The 23,997-nt window shown below is 39.7% G+C and overlaps 1 protein-coding gene across 5 annotated transcripts in view; it reads left to right on the forward strand.

Moving 5' to 3' along the window:
• PALM2AKAP2 (PALM2 and AKAP2 fusion) overlaps positions 1–23,997 on the forward strand; it is a 277,274-nt gene that overhangs the window by 106,231 nt on the left and 147,046 nt on the right. For 2 of the 5 annotated variants that reach the window (XM_064501617.1, XM_026103095.2), the window contains exons 4-7: positions 4,068–4,182; positions 4,799–4,820; positions 12,469–12,570; positions 17,551–18,255. In XM_064501617.1, coding sequence (XP_064357687.1) covers positions 4,068–4,182; positions 4,799–4,820; positions 12,469–12,570; positions 17,551–18,255 — 944 coding nt within the window. The remainder of the gene's footprint in view (positions 1–4,067; positions 4,183–4,798; positions 4,821–12,468; positions 12,571–17,550; positions 18,256–23,997) is intronic. The other 3 variants (XM_064501619.1, XM_064501621.1, XM_064501620.1) reach the window with 2 other exon arrangements.

Genomic DNA, 23,997 nt, shown 5'->3' on the forward strand with positions numbered 1-23,997 from the left:
GGGAAACAGGATTCCGTGTACATTCATTATAAAAACGTGTCTGTGCCAAAGCAGCTCCTGAGTCCATGACCAATTTTTCCTCTCTACAGAAACAGCTTCACAAATCCCAGTTATCAGATAACTACTTGAGCCAAGAAGCAGCAATATTAACAGTCTGTTTTTACACTGTTTCTAGCCTATCTCGATATCTATTTTCCTTTTTATTTATTCCCTGCAGCAGTCCAGATATTGTAGTTTTTTTATTTTGCTGGCTTTATTGTTGTTGCTATCTTTTACACTCCAGCCTGAAATCCATTAAGAAGCCAGGAACAAGGGAGCTATAAGGCTTCCTTACCAGGTGTTGGATGACAATTAAAGCACATCCTTTTTAAACGGGGCTAGAAGAAAAGGATATTATTCAATATTTTACAGACTTACACAGGAAGAATATAAGGATTTGGTATATGTATGTATGTGTATGTGTGTACTCTAGATGAATTTATTACTGTTTTGATTTTGTATACAGCATATCCCTCAAAAACAGATACTAGAGCATTTTGTTTTTCAGATTGAATTTGCATGAGTGCCCTATATCTTGTTACTGAAAAAAGCAGGCAGTTCTTCCTATCACTCAGCAATTTTGGTGATATGAAGTTCACTTAAAAAGATAAAGGCAGCAAAACAATCTTTGGTTTGTGTTATTATTTTAACATTTGCCTTGCTGGTCCCCTATGCAAGAATGCCATCAAACGAGAGCTCTAGGTCCCTACTGAAGGACAGAAATTTACCAGCGAGGTCTATGGCACCTACATGGTTTCCTGATCAATGCATACAGCAGCACACATGGAAACTATGCCCTTTGGCATTTCTGTTACCTCAGCTACTTCAGCAGCATTACCCTAGCCTTTAAGTGTAGAGCGCACAGATGAAAGTGGTATGACATTACACGAAAAGAAATAAAATGACCTCCTGTGGATATTAATACTTAAGAAATGATCCATGTATAACAGGTCCACTCTGGTTGAACATTACTGAATCATTAGTGTTTTTCCTGAAACAGTTAGGAAGAGCAGAACCAAGAGCTCAGTACTTTAGCTAGCCATATCAATTTCTCCAGGACTAGACTCATTCTACACAGGCACTGGGAGACTCTCAGCCCGTGTGTGCTGATTTCAATGGAAGAATGGTAATTTGCACTCATGGCACAAGTTTACATGCATTCTTATTTAATGTCGCATAGGAAATCTGTGATCATACCAATTTTACCCATTTCTCTAAATCCTGGCAGCTTTATCTCCATTCCTTTCCCCTTTAGTAATTTGTTGTTATTCCTGCTTCTGAAAGGAACTGAAGAAGGGATTCAGAAAAAAGGACAAGATGTGTTGTCAAAAAGAAGGTGATCTAATGTTGCATCTGCCCAACCTCTTTTAATGGCAAAGATAGTCTGGCATGAATGCAGCAGAGATGGAGGAAGTGAACCAGGAAAGGAGGATAAGAGATACATAATGAAGTAAAAACAAAAGAGCAAACAGTCAAAAAGTAAAAAAATATAAATCCAAGCAATTCCTGTGTGTGGATGTGCGAGTGCATGTGCAAGTGCATGTGCAAATGTGCATGTGCGTGTATCTGAAACAAAACTTTTTAGGGAGAATAAATAATTTATGAAAAACCTCTTACAGTTCTGAGCCGGTGCACAAAAAATGATGCATTTATGATCACCCCAAATTACAAGTCTGGATACTGATAGCCTTACTCACATTGAATGAGCTGCCTTACACTGCACATGCTCACAGTGAATTCATTGTCATAAACGATTAACTAATGTCCAGTTGATTTGAAAGACAAAGGAATTCTTTCTTCCTCTGTATTTTGTTGTTGCTGATTTTTATGCAGTCCTGTTTTCCAGTCTTTTCCTAGATCATGTGGCTAGTAAAATGTAGCAGGCTACAGAATATATATTCTGAATGCTGCTGAGTGATTCACTTAGCAAGGAAAGAAGAATAGCAGTAAACTCTACTCACCCAACTCTGCAATGTAATTTCATCAGACCGTATAGTAGAATAATTCAAATGCCTTTAGCAGTAAGGTGTAAACATGTGTGGATGTACTAATCATTCCCAGGGACAGTGAAAAAAAAGAAGTCACCTTTCTGTTGACTCCTAAATTCATTAAGTAGGAACATGGCAATAAGTGGCCTCAGTGACAAATGAATTTTTCACTTCGCTAGCTGTTCAAAAAAAGATCCTGGGAAGAAAAGTTGATATGAAACAGTATTTTTTTGAAAACTTTCTCCTTGAATCACAAAAGAAAGGAAATATTCATCCTGTATCAAATTGTACCATTTCAGCAGAACAAAAATATTTTGTTTCAGGACTGTATTTTTACATTTTTTAATATTAATTTGAAGAAAACATTTAGTGGATTGGGACAGCAGTCTTCCAACAGTTCATTTAAATAATACTGAAATTAAGCCATTTCAACCTGGGGGGAGGGAGTTCTCTTTTAGAAAGAAAAATTACAGTTTTACAGCCCATCATGGGTCTGAGACTATTAAGCATTTACATATTTCAGGAGAGCAAAATCTGCCTTTTTCACGCAAAACAAGTTGTAGCTGCGATGCTTTTGCCTCTCTCTAACGTGAAGTGCTCTCAGCAGATGCCACATATCTTTCCTCCCTGTGTGATCAGAAAGTGGGCCAAAACTTTCCTGGGTGGGTGGTTAAAGTTAGCCCCCTATTATTAGGCCCCTATATTTAGGCATGTGAACGAGGCCTTTGTTTCACTGGCACCTCAAGCTTGCAAGCCCCTGAGAGGTGCAGTTGCCTCCCTCTCTCCTCCCTGGTGCTCACAGTCATCTTCTCCTTGCCCTCTGCCTTGTGCACTAAGAAGCATTTATGAAGTCATGTGTTAAGCAGCGTTGTGGAAAAACAAAAATAATGTCACTTTACTTGGATCACAGCCCTGATCTTTCACCTGAGAAATGGAGGCAGAAAGGTAGGAGCAAGCAGCCGTGGATGCAGAAGGACGACTTGTTTTCATGAAAGTCCTAGGTTATGCTGATCCATCATGTTGACAGAATTATGGTGCAGCAAGCTCTGAACAGCTACAGCTCACTTCGAGACAAAGGAAGTTCTTAATTAACCATCCCTGACTGAAAATATTCATCTCAGCTCATATTACAGATCATTTTTGAGAAAGTGAGAAAATATAGTGGTATATACAAATATTTAGAGAGAAAGAGAGAGAGAGAAAGAGAGAGAGAGAGGGTATTCCTGCATTGACATATATCATGTAAATAAAAGGAGGTTTGAGTTAAAGTAATGGAGAATCTAATCCTGCACATTTTTGGTTAAACATATCTAAAATCAGAATGAATCACCTCTTACGAAGTGAGTGAGTACGCTTAGCTCTCAACGAGATCCACAAGAGTGCTGAATGTCTGTTGCCTAAAAAAGAACAAAATTCTTTTCCACAAAGCCTGTGTTTTTTATTATCTGACACCTCTGGGGCTCCCGGTATCACTGAATAGCAACTATGCAAAGCTTGAATATATCCACTGCTTTTGGCTATCCTAGAATAGGACTCCAGCCCATACATGTTATTGTGGGGAATGAGCAATGTACTGGTTCAAGAAATACTGCTAATGTGAGTGGGCAACTGCCAGCTTCCAGCAGATGTTTCAAGTTTCATTGTCTGTAGTAAGGAAGCGTTAGAAGACATCTATTCGTCTGATTATTACTGCATATTTTTGGTCATATGCAGTACTATGCTTTCTAAAATGAAAATGCATGCATGAAAGATGGTACAGGAACTGTGGTGAAGACATACTGAAATTTATTTTTAACTAAACTGCGTGTCTGTTTGCAGAAAAGGATAATAATTATTGTCTTTCTGAAGTAGATCCTTCTGTATTACAAATGATTCAGAAGCCCTTCATGTGCTAGGAAAGCAGCTGTGAATAGAGATTATGAAAGGTGTTCCTGATGACATTTGCAATGCTAATTAATATCTAGGCAACTAGGGCTCACTGAAATAATTTTTATATGTTTTGTTTTTGTGTGTATGTGCATGTCTGTGTGTCTTCCCCAGGTTGGAACAAGAAATAGAGAAATTAGAAAGTGAGGAATCCCAAATATCTGCCAAAGAACAAATCATTTTGGAGAAGCTGAAGGAGACTGAGCAATCCTTTGACAACTTGCAAAAGGTATTCAAAAAAAACCAAAAAACACTCTTGGATGCAGACCGAAACTAAGACAGGCCCTTACAACTGACTGAAAGCAGCTATTTTTTTGTACTTATGAAAAGATTGATGGTAGTTCCAGAGAATCTAATGCAAATCAGGATGAACAAGACCAGAAAAGACACAGAGCTGTCAGATCTATTTTAGTTAGGTCATTTGGATTTTCCCTTCCCACTCCAGCTTTTTGAAAAGGGATTTCCATGTCTATCTCCCTAGTTTACCTGCAGGGAAACCATATGAGACTGTGACCATACTGGAAGGTGTCAGCAGGATCCTGACAGGCATCACAAACTTTCCTCCTCTCAGTGGCACCCAGTGATAGTGGCATTCACCACAAACACCACTTCTGAATGTTACTGCCTGCAATAAACAGCAAATGTTCTCTTTTCGGTAACACCACGTCCCTCTCTCTTGATCTCTAATCACACTTAAACCTGACTAGCCATATCCCCAGTTACCCATTTTTAAGTGACAAAGAACCATAAAAGCAGACCTAGCATAAAAATACCAAGACCATGTAAACTTTACCCAAAACATGAAAGTTTTAATTAATCTTCTTTTTTTTTTTTTCTTTTTGCAGAGGTTCTCACACCAGGATGGTGGTAAGTGCCTTTTTATTACTGTATAGCTTTGGGTTTTACAAGAGTTGTTAATAAACGTTGTTGCAGAATTTTAAAATATGAGGACAATTCTATTTATGCCATTTCTGATTTCTTGCCAGAACTATTACCTTTCTCTTTGGTATTACTTGGTGCAAGCACAAATGTCACTATCATTGTGAAGTAGTATTCCTTTGACAAGACTCCAGCTATTTTTGTATGCATGTAAGGGAAAAGAAAACCGTGTGGATGACTTCAAACCATGAGCATACAAATTTTGTTATTGACTCTTTTTGCCACATGACTGCCACACACTACACACCTCCTTTTCACCTGATTAACAATCAATTTCCTCATGTACACATACTGTAATCATAAATAGTTAAATGCAGTGAGGACTATTCTTAATTTACAAGAACAACTTGCCTTTGATTAACATTAAATTATTTCGCTGGTGAATTATATTCTCTGTGTGATGATTCCTACAGAAAGAAAATTTTGCATAGATGGATGAGGACGTAGTAATGCCTAGTTTATGAACTCAGTGCCCTGAATGTGTTCAATCACACTAAATCCTGATCTATAAATTTAAGTGAATGAGTGAGCAAAAAATCTGGATTGTTCCCAAGTAGCTGGACAGACCCTTTTAGTGCTTCTTCAGGGAGGATATCACACTGATCCATCTGCAAATAAATCTGTGCACCAGAAACTCATTCTCAGTACACACCTTTGAACTGGCCATATGCAAAATATTGAGGTCAGGACTACAACCTGTGGCTGCTGACCAAGTGATCCAATTGCCCGTTCTTTGAGCAAACATGAGGAATATGTAGGATGGTCCTAATACATTAAGCATTGCCACAAAACAAAATTACAATGTAGCATATGAGCTGACTTAAAGTTCACTGAATTCATTGAAGGAGTAGATTAGAAAAAGTATCTCTTGGTCTTAAATACAGTGTTCTATTAAACTGAGCTAAAGAATGTTTTTGCAAAAACATTGTATACTGATCTCAAGATTAAATTCACAATTTACTACAAATATATTTCTTGTTCCTATCTCCTCAGCCATTCCTCATACTGTATTAATGCACGTGACTCCTAAGTGCTCCCTAACAATAGTCTGTTACAAACATTGCTGGTTGTCTATGGATCTTTTCCCTAAAATATCAAAATCATTTGACTTCTCATTCCATACTTGCAGCCTCTCAGAGTGTGGTACTATTAGTAAATTTTACATGTATACGGGCAAATACCCATCATCCAAGTCTGTAATAGATATACGGAAGAGAAGCAAAGTACTATTCAAGGTACATTGCTGTGGCAGTGGTTTCTCAAGTAATTTTGCACACATTGTAGCTGCAGGAGGCAACTCTCAGTCAAGACCATCTACACCTTGAAAGTACTTGCCATGGAGAACACAGACGCAAACTTTAGACATACTTTGGAGGTTGCAAGGTTATGAAACCTAAACTCAGGAGTGAGTTTGGAGACAGCAGAGATCTCAAGGACTTTTTTTCTGGTGGCTGGTTGAAGCAGGTGTGCAAAGTGGTCTTCTGAATTTTGACTACAGAAGAGCAATAATTGTTCCTATGAAAATGTTGATCAACTCAGCTATTGTTACCCTTTTGTTACAGTATTGTTAATTCATTGTAAAATTAATTAACAGGTGTTTCAAAAAAGATTCCAACAGAAATAAATCAAAGGTAGTAAACAACAGATGTCTCTTGTTTTGGGGACATTTCTTTTTCAGGAGTTAATATTAACTAGTAAGAACAGTTTCCTTTTTAAGTCAAAGATCCAGTTCAGAAATCTCCATTCCTGTTAGAATTTTAAGCTTCAGGTTACCTCTAGTTGCCAAAAAATAAAATAAAATAAAATAAAAGGAAATCTGAAGTGTGATGCTCTACTGTAAGAATTTTTTTTTTTCTTCCTTTCTGAAGCATTTGGAGTTGGCAAATAAAGATCCAGAAAGGCAAATATTGTGTGCCTGTGGTGAGTTTCAGGTGGTGATAAGCTTATAGAAGAGGAATGGGTCCCTCCTGGATGAACCCTCCCGAGTGTACAGGAGCCTTTGTGACTCCTGCAAGACAACACCTCTTTAGGTGCATAATGGTAAAACAGGAACCTGAGGAAGCCCCAGTTAGAAATACAAAACAACAGTTTCCCCCAGAGTTTTTTTTTTTTTTTTTTTTTTTTTTTTTGCATAACATACCCATTTACAATACTCCATTGGGTTCAGAAAGAACCCCACTGCTCTTCAGATTTTACCTGCTTTCAGCAGACCATTTCCTCACAGACTGAGCCAGAAACAAGGATAACCTCTGATTTCTGAAAAGCTGACAGAAAGCTGAAAAATAATGGAAGAGAAAATGTAGTACCTACGGAACAAATGTATTATCCCTGCAGAGGGAGCAGGCAATATAGCTAAATTAACCAGCACTATTCTCTTCTTGCACACGCCTACATGTTACATCTCTTCCTCTCAGCAACTGGTCCTTCTCAGCCGAGACTGTGAGATACTCAGAGATGAGCTGAGGTCATCCTCTAGGCAGTTTTATGAAGCAGGCTGTGTTATGCTGCTCTGGAGAAGATCTAGGCTGCAAGCCATCATCCTGACACAGGCCTGCCTCCCACTGTGGGCACGATTTGACTATACATCTCCATACAGCAAAAAATGAGCAAGTCCTTTATTTTCTGCTGTCTGACAACAACCTGTGAGTGTAGCTGATCTCATAAGGCAGAGAACATATACATAACTAACTGAGAATGATGTGATGACAGATTTTTCCTCCTTTCAAAAACATGTAGGACTTGTTGTGTTGTAGCAGATCAGCCATCAGTCTGGCAACCATCCATAACATGCTGTAGAGGAAAATGGCAGTAGCCATTAAATGGATAATAGAGGAAGGCTACGTAAAACAGAACCCCAAACCAACACCTGGGGCTTGTGGCCATTTCTTCAATTGCTGCCATATCCATAGATCCCTCCATGTATTCTAAATGTGGTGATGGTATAGAAAGTGACTTATTTCACAGCTGTATCCCTGTGCATAGTTTACTGTCATGTATAACAGTGACAGAGCTTCTGAGTGTGCAAAAAGCACAACTACATGGTGTTCAGAGCCCAGAGGGGTTTAGATGAAGGCTACAAGGAAAGGGGGAGAAGCAACAGTGAGCACTGCTAGCCAATTAGGTGGCCTTCCTTGACCTTTCCACCCGAGTTGCACGTACCTTCCCAGAAACTGGCTGTATTTGTAAATGAGCGTTTTTGAGCTAGAAGTCGTCGAGGCACAATAAACACAAACCCCACATTTTCCAGGGTATAAGCACACTTTGCCTTCTACAGGTCACCACATGATAGCAAGCAGAATACAAAAGCCAAAGCTGGGGACTGTGGGTCTCTTGCCCACAGCCATGCTTCTGCCAGCCTGTGGTGTCCCAGTAGCTTGGTGAGCATGGGTCACTGACAAACTCTTCATGTAAAAGAAAGCATAGGATACACTGCAAACTACAACTTTTGTCACTTCTTGGGACAGCAGTGGAAAACGAATGCACTGTAGTTCTGTGCTGCATGCACAGTGTGAACCCTTCTCTCTCCTACAAATGGAAAACAAATATCTGTTTCGGTGTGCCTGTGTATTTGCAGCTCTATGTATACATAAAATAAAAGCCACATTAAGATATGATGTGACTCCCTTGACTGCTGAACTTGCTTCAAGGGTACATTGTCCTCTACAACCTTCGGCCACCTATACACAAACTATGCTTTGCTACTTTAGCCAACATAGAGAAGCCACAATCACAGCAACTCTACAGTTTACAAGTTATTGTTAATAAAGGCATGACTGAAAGGCCGGCATTATCCTTGACATGAAGTGTGAAGGGAAAAGTAATTGCAGCAGGGCAAATTAATTCATGGTATAATAATTTCATTGGCTTCAGCAGAGTTTCATTGGGAATCAGTGTTACATGAAGCCTGAACAAAGATTTAGGCACAAACCTCTGCCTGAAATTAATATGAATTAGCATATATTTGGCAAAGATATGGGTCCAGCCTGATTGTTTAGCTCACAATGCATTGGTTAGAGACCCTTACAGTTTACTCTGCTCCATTCTTCATCAGCAGTCTAGCCAAACAGCAAGACAGATGAACACATCCTCAAAGCAGCAGAACACAGATCTTTGTTGAGTGTTTTCCTCATGTCTTGTAAAAACTCAGCAGTGACTGGTTTTCAGTTGTAAATTTTTAAATAGCCTTTTTATTGGCTCCACATCTATTGAAATGTGTGAGTGCCACAATTATAGTAATGCCAGTTGCTCAGCTGAAGTCAGATCCAGGCTATTCAGCTCTGCAAAGCTTCCTGCTCAAACCCTGTATTCATAGTCTTATAGACATGGTGGGCAGGTTGTAATCTGTATTCCCTGTGGTGTAACTCTGCAGAGCCCTGGAGGACTTTGCAGGTTGAACAGGCTCTGCCCTTGGAGGTAGAATTTGCAGAAGGTCTTGGGTACTAATTTTAGTGGTAGTTGGATTTTTTCAGGTTAATCAACCCGTTGGATAATGAGCTCATCTAATATCTGGCCACAAGCCTCTGTGTGGCAGCTATTCTGAGCAGTCTTGAAGATTCAGTTTTGTGTACACAGCCTTGAAGGACTGTCTGGCCCTATATGCTTTCCTAAGCATTTATTAGTCTGATAATACAGAAAATGCTATAATTCTGAAATGCAGTTTGTTGTAAGCAGTACAAAATGCCACAGAACTGATTGTATGGCATTCTTAGATATCAATAATTCACCAAAGGTTGAAAAAAACCTGAATGAAGTCAGTTCAAATGTATTCATGTTCTGTCTTACTTTTCATGTAAACGATGCTAATTATGTCTCATCTACCCCCTGTAAAATTGCTCTCTTGTATCCTTTTAAAGGTGTTAAATGAAATAGACCTTGCTGCAAGTAAGATAATGGGAAATGACCATGTTCCTGCCTCTTCATTCTGTTTTGGAAATGTGGGAACTGATAGAATGAGCAAAGCCCCCAACTCTTTCTAGCTAAATATCATATTTCTGACAGGTGGCACCGCCAGTTACTTCAGAAGAAAGTGCAAGAGAACCCACCACCCACTTCTCAGTCCAATAATTAGAGACTGTCAGGAACCATGAAGCAACATTTTTAGTGTTTATTCCAAGTAACATCCAGAGAAGTTTCTAAACTAAGTCAATATTAGCAACATCTAACACTCACATAAGTATTGTGTCCTAGGGCAGGTTGTAAAAAACTTGTTATAATTAATGGACAGAATCAGTGTCAAAGTGAGAATTACACTATGAAACTGTAGAATTAATCTTACACTGCCAACATGGTCAGTTCAGTGCCCTCTACAGTCACTGGAGAAAATAAATATTTTCAGAGTGTTTTTCCTAGCGAAGCTGGACCCTGGGAGAACTGTACTTTGCAGTGCCTATTTCCTGTGGACTGCAAAAGAAGTCTGAATGATTAGTTAAGAAGTGCAAGTGTTTATTAACTATTCCCACATGTGGACAGATAAGTCTGTCACTCAAGTCACTGAATGACCATGTACTGAAATTAGTGTTGCAGCTGTACATTCTATGGGATGAATAATTCCTTTCAAGATTTCTGCCATTTCTGGAATACAAACTGCCTTCTTATTCCAGTCCCCCAAAACAGCCCCCCTGAAAAAATTACTTGAGTTCTGAAAAAACTCTTCTGAAAAAAATTACTTCCGTTTTCAGTAATGGCCTGGTCACTTCCTGATGGTATTTCCCAAAATAACAATGCAAAGCATTGTACCAATTTTTCATCAAAGGCAAGAAACCTTGTAAAAGAAAGCAGCTGTTACTGGTCATTGCTCAGTCAGTTGTGTCCTAAATAATTATTTCTTTTAGGGCATATTGCTAAAAATAAAACATGAAAAACTTTTAGGAGATACTATGCATTCAAAATACAAAAGCCCATTTGCCAAGACTCCCATTTGTCCACTGAAGTATGAAATAAAATAATATTTCCCAGGCTGAGTTCTTTCAAATTCAGCTGTTACGAACTGAACTTTTATATAACTTTCTTGCTTTCCAGAACAAATTTGCACTCTGCCCATGTGCCATGCTCCATTTAAATAGAAAACAGATAGAAAATAAGGAGGGGGGGGAGGGGCTCCTTATTCAAACCACATTATGTTGCTCCAGAGGGGAGGTGTCTTCTTCAGGACTGTGGCTGTTGTCTGGCTGAGCTGGCCACTGCAGGCTATTAGGGCTGGAGAACCATACCACAGTTAACAGGCCCAATTTTCCTGCCAAAGGAGCATATGTAGGGAATAGAGGTGACACATCATGTTCTTGCTGAGGATTACAGGAGCCGTGATGTTTTTTGTCTGAGATAGATAGATTTTAGCCTATAAGCAACATGATGAAAGTATCTCCCTTCACCACATGGAATTGAGCAGTCATTAACAGGACACTTTATCTTCCTTTGTCTCTCTCCCTCCACATAAAAGTTCATTTTTAATGTCTGTGCTGATCTTCTCATCTCACCTGATTACAGTAATGAGAGGCGCTGAAGAAGGCAGATTCTGCCTCCTACCCTGACATACAGACTGGGTGATCCTGAGGTCAAGAAAGTTTTAATGCAGAGAAGTACCCTTAGAGGAAAAATGATGTTCTGTTTCAGACCAAATAGGAACCGTTTGAACAGAAATTTAAATGTTTCCATAGAAAACTGAAAAGATTATGGGTTCATAGGAAACAAGATACTTTTATCTTCTTTGCTTGTTTATTTGGCAGACAAACTGAAAATCAGTTATTTGTATGTCTCTTCTCTGAGCTCTACTCTTAACTCTGCCTCTGAGTCTTAGCAGAACCATATACACTATCCAGTTACATTTAACTCAGCCATAAAACATCTCCCAGCCTACTGGGAAGCTTAGTAAATATTTGTAAATCTTCCTTAAAGCTTCGCTTCTAAAAAAAATATGTAGCTTATGCAACACAACCATAGGCTCAAATGTAAAGCAAATCAGTTCTTTAAGCTGAGTTTCAACTAATTTGGGGTCTGTTAATGAAAGATGGCACTGCAGAACTGGCAGGGACTTCACAAGTACTGATCATCACAGTGGGCACTGTATCAAACTATACCTAGAGAGGATTTTGTTATTATCTAAATCTGAGCTCTAAGAACAAAAGCCAAATGCCAGTTCAATAATGTCAGAAACATCCAGTGCAGAATAACTGGCCTTTCCTTCTTTTCAGTTGGCACTAACATTTTTAGACTTTTACATTCCTATTTGAAATCTTGTTTTTCCTATGTATCACATTAAATTTGTTCCTCCCCCCCATGCACGCCCACTGTTTTGAAGGTCACTGACTTGATAAATCCAGAACCTCCTGACAATTAATTTGATGTGTTCAACTGACATAAGGTTTGAGTGATCTGGACCCATTTCCTCCTACCTCAGCTAGTCTATTGAACACCAATCACACGACAGTGACTGTGCACTTTGTTTACTTTGATCCAATTATATAGTACACAGCTCCAATGTCTATTGTTTGGGCTGATAACTTAACACTCTGCTGTCTAAGCAATGAAGCCACTGGGGCTTGTAGCACAAACCTAACTGTTTCCTGTTCTCTGACACCAGATGCAGTAAATTACATTTACTCCCAGATCCCTGAACTCCCAACCCTCTATTCACGAACAGCAGAGCCAGTTCCTGGGCGGGACGGAGCAAGCAGAGTAGCTGGTAAGTCTCAAGGAGCTCAGTGTTATAATACCAAACCAGTAGCCATGAACTCTGTTCTCTTATATTGCCTTAATGGGAATGCTGTCCAGATATCATTTAAATGCCAGGAAATTCCACTTGCTTTGTATTTTGTAAATAAGTTGAGGCTTTTCAAGCAGCAATGAGTATTCTCAAAACAATGTATCTGAACTACACACAACTAGCATAGGAAATGTGTGCAGTTTTTATTAAATGGAAACATTATGTTCTTTCCATCTCTTCTGATACCAATGTATGACATCAAGGCCATGGTTTTTGCTCCTTCATTGTACTTGTGCAACACCCATTAAGATAAATGAGACACACAGGCACTCACATGACCTCATGTGTGCTTCAGATTTTTGTATCATTTTACACCAATTTGTATAGCACTCTTCTTCCTGGGGAGAAGAAGGAAGAATTATGGTGTTTTGTGTTTAGAGTCATACAGAGAATTTCCTAATTCATTTTTTTCAGATTAAGTATGTATCCTAAATGTAATGATGCAATTGTTAAACTATATGTTTTTCTTATTTTCAAGATCCTTCTGTTCTAAACAATGTATTCCCTATCTCCATGCCAAATTGCTAGAGGCTATGTAAGAGGTGTCACAAGGAGTGAGAATGAAGGGTGGCTTACTTGAACTGAAAGTTAATAATCATGGCAAAGCAGCACCTGGAGCTAAGACACTGTACATTTCTACAGGATATGTTATTTTATTCAGAGGTCTTGTTGCAAGCTGTTCCAAAAGCTTCCCTTCCACTTCTGCTTAACATGATCTGTCCTAAAAGCAAGCTCAAACATACTTTTCCCTAAATATTCCATGTCATTTAGCCAACACCAAGAAAATAACCATTTCTTCCATTCTTTGTATGGCCCAAAAGTCCTGCTTATATATTTCTTGATAACAGCATGCATGTATGCAGTCACGTAAAGAAAAGGCACCCAGTGTATGTATGTGCTCAAAGGTGGACTCTAAGCATCCACCTTATTACATGCTCAAAGTCTGTTAAGATGGTTTTTTAAAGAAACAGCCTTTGAATCCCACGTACAGGTAGAAGCCAGGATCCTTTCATACACACATTGGGATCTTGTCATGAAGCACTGTATCATGTTACACTGTAATTAAAGCTTGTATAGAAAACTGTACTCATGCATACAGGCTGTCATCTTCAAATACTGCTTTCAGTTTCAACTCTATTATCAGAGAGTTTTGTATTGTATTAATATAGCATATTTTAAAGTCAATAAGCTCAGCTTAAATAAGACATTTTAGAAAACAGCATTAGTTCAAATTTCAATTTCTTTGAGAAGCTGTGATGCTGGGTTTTCCTGTGGAAAACAAACATTATGCATACAAGCAGATTAGCAAGGTTCTGTTGTTCATTTTTCTCATATTTCAGTAGTGAACAGCTCTCTAAGACACTTGCTTATATTTATGCATTTACTTTCACAAGTAGCTTTAATGTTATCCCTGGGGTAAGTCATAAAGCTTATGTATGTCACTATTTTAAAACTGTTTCAGAAATCACTGTACAAGAAATCATAAAAGAATGTAACAGTGGCATATGTCTAAGCAAATTAGGCAAACTTCGAATACACATGAATATAACCACACCTGTTAATTTTCTAAATCAGATCACTAAGTAGTCATGGTCTTCTAAGCAGCATTGGAACTTGCTGTTGCCCAAAGCCTTCCTAATAGTTAGGATGTCACTGCTTACCACTACTGGATATCATAGACAGAGAGATGTATCTTCCAACCTTTCCTAAATAAGGCCAAGTCCACATGGTTTAAATACCAGATTTCCCCTATCTGCTTCAGGATTCAGGCCCCTCAGGTGTGTGTACCACCAAGCGTACACCACTGCTGAATGAAGTTTATTCTTCAAAACAGAGAGGGTATGGCAGGTTGCACTGAAAATATGTGCAATAACATAGCAGAAAACAATGTTTCGCAGGAAAAACAGCAGCCTTTACTGAAGAAGTTAGCAGTCTTCCAAAATCGTGTCTCAGAAAACTTACTTTGTTCTTCAAGCAAGAGGAAAAGCACAGAAACTCAGCGGGAGCTGGGGACACAGCTTCTTGCTGAAAAGGTGGCATGCTGCCAGTCAGCTGACTGGTGGTAACCTTTTTCTGCAGAGCTCTGGTGCTCAGGACAAATCAGGAACTTCTGCCTACCACACATGATGCTCTGGAGATGTTGGTGCTCCTAGCTCAACTTTGTTTCTGTTCAGCTGGCTGGTATTCAGAAACCTGCCAATGTGTCAGTTTTAACATCTGCATTACAGGTTACTCACCACTATTTAACCTTTCTGATCTCTGAAGTTCTTGCACAATGTCTGCCTGAGCAGCTCTGGAGAGCTCAAGTGACATTCACAGGTCACTCGCCAAGCCAGAGCTCTGAAAATGGGCCCGGGGGCCAAGCAAATAAACAAAAGCCTGCTTCCCCTTTCCTCTCCCTGACCCGCCACCCAAGAAATTGCACCAGTAAAGGAGCAAATTCCAGAGTACTAGTCATGGGACCTTTTTATTTAATTACTCCTATAAGTTGGATTATGGGGATTCAAGGCAGATTTGCTTGCACAAGACTTGAGAAACACTTGCCAGACAGCTCCTAGGCTGAGACAGTCCCCAGCTGCTGCTCTCTGGTCTGTGCCGCAGTTCAGTCAAGATGTGAATGCAATGCAGCCTTGTTCATGTTCCTCCTCCCAGGCTCAGGGAAATCCTACCTGTTGGGCATCGTTCAGGCAGCAAGCATGGTTTCTAGCTCTGCAGTGAGTCCTGGGAGAAGCTGCATTGTTCCGGCATCACAGTGGGGGCAGGGCCCCAGGAGGTCTCTGCGTCCACCACGTGCATAGAACTGGGCCAGCACCAAGCTCACCACAGGACTTGAAACCTCCAAGGATGGAGGTCCCACCGCCCTTTGGGGTGAGCTGCTCCATGGTTTAACTATTTTCCTCATGGTGACATCGTTATGTCCAGCCTGAATCTCCCCTGTTTCGATGTGTGCCTGCTGTCTCTCATTCTTCCACTGTGCACCTCAGAGAAGAGCCTGGCCCCATTTTCTCAGCAGCTTCCTTGTAGTTGCTGGGGAGCTGCTTTAGGTGGTCCAGGTGTGACAGCACAAAGACGGGGGTGATAACTCAAAGACAGGGATCAATATTGATCCATTATGAAATGGATGTCCTGCTCTTAAGGACATGACAGCTATGGACACAGGCTAGTCCATGAATCTCCTGAATAAAACATAGTCTTTAGGATGTTCTCCTAGCTTGCTCCTCTGTCCTCCAGCTTAATAAAGATGTCTGTGTGACACTGCATTTGATCTAATCAGCCCTGCCAGGTGGTTGGTCTGAGTGCTCACCCTTCCACTCACAACACACAGGCAGCAAGACCCCAGTCTGGGTGACCTGCCAACCAGATTGCACACTGGAGGACCGGAAGAGACCACCACAAAGGGGTAATACAGGCCCACACAACAATAGATGACTTTTATGTCTAGAGCTGTAGAAGGGTTCATGATGCACAACATGATAAGATTCCTAATGCGGATGACGGACTTCACTTAGGAATACAGAAGAAAGTTGCACAGTCTGTGAATAATAAGAGTGAAGGAAGATATTAAAACCGGAGTAATTTTTTACGGTAATGATGTTTTAAATACAAACATACATGCTACATTGATTTGGGGGGAAGGGATGATCTGTACCCAGTAAAAAAAAAGACAACAAAAGCAAACACATCAGTTTGCGATCTTCCCAGGTAAGACAAACCATCATTATACCATTGAGGTTCATTGATGGAAATGGTCACGATAAGTATTACAGACATTTGTCACTGCCTGTAGTAAATTGTAATCAAGTGTCTGTGGATGTCCTTTAAAAAGCCAAAATGTTTTCTTCTCTATATAAGGAATACTTAAACAGATGACCACTTCTGGAAAATCTGTGAAACCTTTGCACATTTTTCCTTGGAAAGCTGGCTAGTGAGATCACATTGCCACTGTGGGTTAGAGCAGTGCAGACTGCCTGTCTGTTCCTACTGTGTGGTCACTACAGTTCTCTTCTCATTATTGCGTCCTTCTTAACGGCTAGAAAAGTTTCATTGCGATTCTAAAACAGCATCCCTTACACACATGTATTTATCCTTTATTTCATGGTGCTTTGAAAGGCAGTTCTTTTTTTTTTTTTCTTCAACTTCCCCCTTTGGAAATGATGTTTAGAGTCTCATTCAGAGGCATGAGGGAGTACTTCATTGTCACTTTTTACAGTCTTTATCTGAAAGCAAAGGTGACTGCGTCAATACCTTGGTATGGAAGCTAAGAAACCTACTCTGCCACAAGTCTGCTGGGAGAAATTACTCTATTCCTTTGTGATTTTGTTGTCCCATCTGTAGAACAGGGGTAAACAATATTCCTTGACCTCTGTAAAATTTATGAGTGCTGTGATGGAAGAGTTAAGCAAGAACAAGTATTGATAATAAAACAATCTCTGTGTTACCTGCAGCAAACAAAGCTTGTTACCAACTAACAGGCAGTTTAATGATAGGAAAAGAGAGTAGGGAGGTCCTGGACATGAATTTTTCTTTGAATTTGAGGCAAGTTCAGAAAGAAAAGATTGAGGGAAAAATGCATGCTGTCACCTCCCTTTGTCAAAAGTACACCTAACCCTAAATGCTCTTCACGCTTCTAATTGACCAGACATGGTTCCACGCGGAGAGAGCTGGAAGACTATCTCCAGTTTACAGCAGGTATGCCTAGCCTTCAGCTGCATAAAGATCTGTGGTGCAATAACTGTCTCTGTTCACAGTGTGCGTCCCACTTCTAACGTAGAATGCTTGGCCCTTTAGAGAAAGAACGTAGGAAAAGGGGCACCATAGTTTTCTTTGTTTGTTTGGCAATTAACCATTCACTGGCTTTTTCTGTTGTAACATGCACTTCCTCTCTTGTTTTCATTCAAGCTTTGTACACCATGGAAATTAATGTGGAGAAAGACAAACAGACAGGAGAGACCAAGATTGTCTCTACTTCACCTGTTGGCCCAGGTGGGGCCCATCAAAAAGGATTCAAAGTCTATGATGATGGTACCAAGGTAGTCTATGAGGTTCACTCTGGTGGCACAGTGGTAGAAAATGGAGTACATAAATTAAGCTCAAAGGACGTAGATGAACTTATGCAAAAAGCTGGACAATCAAGTGTAAAAGGGTATGAAACGATGACTGTGTCAGACAGAAATGTGATAGCAGATGGAAACTTTAGCCATATGAAGGAGCAAATGCTCTTCAAGGAGGCAAAGCTGGAAATGGTACGCAAACCCAGCAAAGGGCATCCTGTGAACCCTCAGCCCCAAGATAAACCCTGTGATGGTGGCGAAGCCCCAGAGGCCAGCACAGATCAGCCAGTGACAATGATATTTATGGGCTACCAGAACATCGATGATGAAGAGGAAACGAAGAAAGTGCTGGGCTATGACGAAACGATCAAGGCAGAGCTGGTCCTGATCGATGAAGATGACGAGAAGTCGCTGCGGGAGAAGACAGTGACAGACATCTCCACCATGGATGGGAATGCTGCTGAGCTGGTCTCTGGCAGGCCTCTGTCAGACACGACAGAGCCCTCCTCTCCAGAGGGGAAAGAAGAAAGCCTGCCCCTGGAAGCCGCCCCAGGTACCCAAAAGAAAAAGCGCTGTCAATGCTGTATTGTCATGTGAACACTTCCTCCTTCCCTGTTCCAGGCAACACCTGCTCCATCACTTACCTAGACCTCACTGTACTTCTAACTGCAATACTGTGAACTGGAAGTGAATGCCTCCATTGCCTTGCAGTTGGGTTGCTTTGATTTCTAGTTCTTCAGGAAGATGCACGCATGGTTATTTTCCCATCAAGCATACTACTGGGGGTTTGGGGAGGGCCTTTTTTTTTTTCCTTAGTATTACAGAGTGAGAGGTAAATGGGAAACTGAACAAATGCTTTCATATTTATTTGATCTATATATATATATTTTATATATATATAATGAAAACACTTTTTACATTTTTCTTTGGATATCTGGCAGGCTTGATCAGATTCCTAACATTCTGTGGGAGTCTGAATTTCACAGCAGCTGGATACAACAGCCTTAAAAAACTGTTGTTTTTTTTAATCACATTTAAATATTATTTTATAGATCCTATTTTTTTATTTTTCAGGGGAAGGCTTAGGTTATTTTATTTTTTTAGTTTGCTATAACTCAGATAAATCCTTCCCCAAAAGTTTGCAAATTTTTGTTTTATAGTAATTTTTCAGTTTAGTTTGAGGTGTCAAAAAAACTGTCAGCCATTTCTGCTTATTGGTAAACCCAAAAGTGGACCTTAATTTTCTTTCTAAAAAAATGTATGAAAAATGATTTTGCCTTATATAAATCTTCCAGATTACAGTATTGTATGTGTACTTCATCTCCCTAAATTACAGTTGAAATTAACTTGACATGAAAGAGATGCAGCTGTCACACCAACTGAGGTGGAGTCACTGATCTAATTACTTGTCTTTCAGTAACTCTGCCAATGTTTATACATGAAGTTTTCCTTCTAAACTCCAGTAGATGAGAGATATTTCTTTCTATTTCCTTAGAATAGAAAATGAACTTCCTTCACTGTCTGACCCTGTTTCCATTGAAATCGGTAACGAAATTCTCACTGCTAGTAATGGGGGCAGGGACAGATTTTTGTTTCGTAACTCTTAGGAAAGTATTATTTATTGAGTGTACTTCTGGTGCACCTACCTATTTACAAATGATAGGTCTGATCCTGTGATGCTTACCCAGGTAAAACTCCTGCAGAGGCTGCTGGAGTTTTGTTTGAGCTGCTATTTCAGGAGAAGAGCCTAAAACCACAAGATTAGCATTTTCAAAAACTGCTAGTGATTTTGGATGCTTCGTTTTCCAGAGGGAGGCACTTTAAAGAGACTTGATTATAAGCAAAATTTTTTTCATCTGCCCTCTGAAAATCGGGCCTCTTAAAGACATCTCAAATTGAAAATGTAAAAAGGTGAAGGCATCCAAAATCAGGAGATGTTTCTTCAGTTTTTGATCTTTTGATTCTAACTATAATGGAAAAGCAACCAGCTTTTTCATTGCAAGATGTTATGAGCCTAATTCTTGTCTCACATTGGTTTTTCGTAAGTGTAACTTCACTTACTTCAGTGGACTTCATCTGGATTTACACCTGTAGAAGTGAGATTAAAAATCATGATTTATATTTTCTGGTATTGTTAAAAAATACTGGAGATTACTTTGAAGTGTCTTTGAAACTATCAGACTTTAGAAAAAGGATAACAGCAACTGAAAAACAAAATAAATAAAAAACTAAAAAAAAAGAAAGAAAGAAAGAAAACAACAAAAAAGCCTCTTTCCAGTCTGAGGTGGTTCCTATAATATTTCTGTTCTTTCTTGGATGGTGCTTTTACTGCATTAATTGTTAGTTCAGAGCATCTGATTAAACAGAGTTCTTGCTCTGTACTCTTTTCTTTCTGTGCCAGTAAGAAAGACACTTGTTCATGACAGTGATAATATAGGGCACACTAAAAACACACACAAAATGCAAAAAGTATTTCCTGTGTTAGGTCACTTAGCCATCAGTATGGAGCTGGTTAATAGACCGTTTCACAACTACCCAGGTGACTGTGAAAAAAAAAGCAAGTAGAGATTAGGAAAAGAAAGTCACATCAGTATGACACCTGCAAAAATTACACTGGCCTCCATATCCACTGCAGTGGCCTGATTTAACTTGTAATAGATTTCCATATGCTCCTTCAGCCTCCCCTGGGGGCTTTTGGATAAGAGAAGGACCAAATTTGCCAACAGAAACTCTGCAAATTAACACTTCACTCAGGCTTCTGTGGTTAACAATTTTATCAAAGGAGAACGGCTGCAGCAATCCCATATTTTAATAGTATGTCTCGTGGCTGCTTGTTGAAAACTGTGTTGGGAATTAGCAGCCTGTGGGGGGGGGTTTTCAGAAATGATAAATGATAAAAAATCTCAACATTTCTTAAAATGAGGCCATGAGTTTTGAACTCCACTGTGCTCTCAATGACTTCCACAGCCTCATGCTCAACAAGCCAGGGTGTGGATAAGCAGCCTCAAGAGACTGAGTTACCCTGGCTTCCTAAATCACCACTTGTCAGCTTGGCTGTGGTACCCAAATTCCGAGACCATCACCGATGCCAATTAACAACATTTCATCGTTTAGTCTGCATTTCCAAGGCACTCAGTGAGGTCACCACAACTCAGCTGACAAGCAGCAACCCACACAGCTGTAACCACCTCTCCATAACCTGACCCAGCTTGTGTTGTTAGGAGACAGTGGCGTGCAATGGGTGAAGCTACCCAGGGAGCTAATTAGGGCTTTGAAAAGGCGAGTTTGGGACTCCAAAGCACTAAAGAATTTTGTAACGTAAATTTATAGGGACAGTAAAACCATTTCTGGCTCCTTCCTACATTATGAATGCCACTCATGCACAGACTCGCCCAGCTCAGCAGCAGCGCCTGCTGCCTTCACACACCTGCTCCAGCAAGATATCACACGTTCAGTGCTCTTCGCAATAGTTTTATCACTTGGGGGCCTGTTGACATTACTAGTAACACTCAAAAACAAATCTGCCAGTCCTTTCCTCCTGGCTTAGCCAGTCCTTTAATATCATGCTGTCCTTTCCACTCCACGTGCAATCCTGCCTTCATGGCCACCTTGATCACTCTATGTCTTCTCAGCCACATCTTTTTCCTCCTGACCACCTCTATTCTCTAAAGAGAGGCTTTTCCAAAACCCTATGCATGGGATATTTGGAGTGTCATCTGTACTCTGAACACTCTTGGGTATCACTCCTAATCCAGTCTGTCCACACAACTCTTTAGCTATATGCTCCCCTAACATATGTTCTTCTCGTTAACCACATATTCGTCATTTTGGGGATGACTCCTTTAGAAAACAGCCCTGGGAGATGTTCACTGGAACTGAGACCAGAGTGCGTCTGAGACCACTGCACCATTTTAGTCATAACGTCACTGGGAGATGGTGGCGTATCAAAGAGTTTAGAAGTGGCCCTTTAGTGGTTAGAAGTAGAGCACAAGCCTTAAACCTTAAACCTGCCAAATACTTACTGCTCAGTAGTTGTAGATAACATTGAGTGCCTCAGAAGGCCAGTGCTTTTCGTGTGTGCATATGAGCTCCATGGTTAATGGGCCCATAACAGATCCAAAAAAAAGCTGAAGTTTTTAGAGGATTATCTGGAGAGAGTTTGTCTTTTTTAATCAAAGGTTGTTTCATGCTGAGGGTCAGGAAAAAAAAAAAAAAATCAATCTGAACTCTGAGGGCCTTAACTATGTCAGCTTAAACATGCTTACTCCAATCATTCTCCTCTGCAAGTACAGGAAACTTGCCTGGACATTAGCTTTTCCATTCTAGTCATTAGACTGCGGCCAAATTATATGGGGATTCAAATGCATTAGCATAGGCTGATGAATGTAAATAGTTTTCCAGGGCTTCTTTGAGCTTCGGAATGGGTCAATTTTCCCCTTCCCCTCAGACAGAAAGTAGCCTATGGAAATACATGCACAATCAGACATAAAGGAAAGGGTCCACTCTACAGTCAAGCAGAGAGAGATTTCATAAGAATCATTATGGGAGTTTTTCTGTATTGTTTTAAGCAAACTCCCTGTTTGTTTAACTTTTTCTGTCACATGTATATGCTCAATTTCAGTATGGAAGGATGCAGAAAAGAAGCAGAGTCAGAAACTGGTTCTGTGATAGCATTTTGCCAGAACAAACTACTCGCCTTAACTTTTGTAAGAAAAACAAAAAAACTCTTTCAGTGTATCTTTTCCTAGACTGGGAGGAAGTAACCTACAAAACTTTTTTATATTTTGTATTTTCTAAGTTTCTATGAATCCACTTCCATGTTGTCCCTAATTTGCATTCAGAGACTGTTTCTTTTGCAAACCACTGCATTTTACTTTCATTCTTTTTTTTAACAGAAGAAAAATACAAATCACAAAACACAGCATTATGATTAGTGGCTAGGCAATCTCTTTCAATTACAAGAATATCAATACAGAAAGAAAAGAATTACAGGGTTGTTTTCTTTTTTTAATTTTCCGTGGCTGATGTACTGTATGGTATATGTTTACAGAACTCCTCTGGTCTGCCTTTGTGATGTTATCTAAATGAATGACAAAGTAGGTATGATGTGCCATTTGACAGTTTGCCTTAGCACTCTTAGTTTTTCTTCTTCTTTTTGTATCTTTCTTTTCTTGTTTTCCAAAAAGTGCAGGCTGTATTCCAAAGCTGTATAAACACAACATTATCTTTCAATCCCCAGCAAGAGAAGTGTGCACAAGCGCTTCTCCATGAAGAGAACCTCTACTGGTGCAATAGAAGACCCCAGTCCTGCAAACAAAAACACATATGCCTAACTTTACTGTGTGTAGACCTACTTAAGTCAACTCACAGAAGGAATGCATGTAGGTGTCTGCAAGATCAGGGCATGAGTGATTTACACAGGGTGTAGTTTGGGTGTTATTTGTGTACCTGTACCAATTTTATGTGCTGCTGAGTTTGCCCAGAGTGGTGTAATCTGAGAGGCTAATTCTGAGCATTGCTACTTCTGCTGCGAAAAACACAAATAAATGGTGCTTAGCATCTCTTAGGATCAGATCCTGGGTTATCATTGCACTGCACTGCAATGGTATTCACAAATACGAAGTGGGACTTTCCTGACAGCTATTAGGTCAGTCCCTTGTTGTTCAAAGTTGACCTCTGGTTCTCTATGCTTGAAATTACAGAGATGCAACAATTTAGTGGGAGCAGAAAGACAGCATACAGAGTTGCTAGAGAAATAAAAGGTATTTTACCTTTTGATTCAATCCAACATTCAGATGGCATACTTGGAAAGTATATGGGGATATCATAGAAAATGTAGTATTTTACATTTGTGTATTTTTTTAAGGAATAAATATTTTTATAACGAGATACAAATCCTAAATGGGGATTTGTTTAAATGGGGATTGAGTTTCTGAATATCATCCTGCCCATGACATTGAGCCTTTGAACTTTTTCATACTTTGATGACAATGCCCAACTTCTTGGGATCTTTTGTAGACCTAACCACATTTTTCTCCAGGAAGCAGGATCACAATACTTTTTAAAGATTAAAGTTGTAAGAGTAGAATCCAGTATACCTGGTATAAACTCAGCTAAATCATTTTTTTTTTTTCACAGAAAATGATGGATCTATGCTTTCTATAACTAGGCAAACTCTTCTTTATTTAGAAAGCTACTATGGTAGTCAATAACTACTTACTTTCAGTAGAGAGGTATAGCTGGAAAAGGAGAACTATAATGCATTTTTTCACTTTGTCCTATCTTATCCAATATG

The sequence above is a fragment of the Dromaius novaehollandiae genome, chromosome Z (genome assembly GCF_036370855.1).
Source record: "Dromaius novaehollandiae isolate bDroNov1 chromosome Z, bDroNov1.hap1, whole genome shotgun sequence".
Classification (NCBI taxonomy): domain Eukaryota; kingdom Metazoa; phylum Chordata; class Aves; order Casuariiformes; family Dromaiidae; genus Dromaius; species Dromaius novaehollandiae.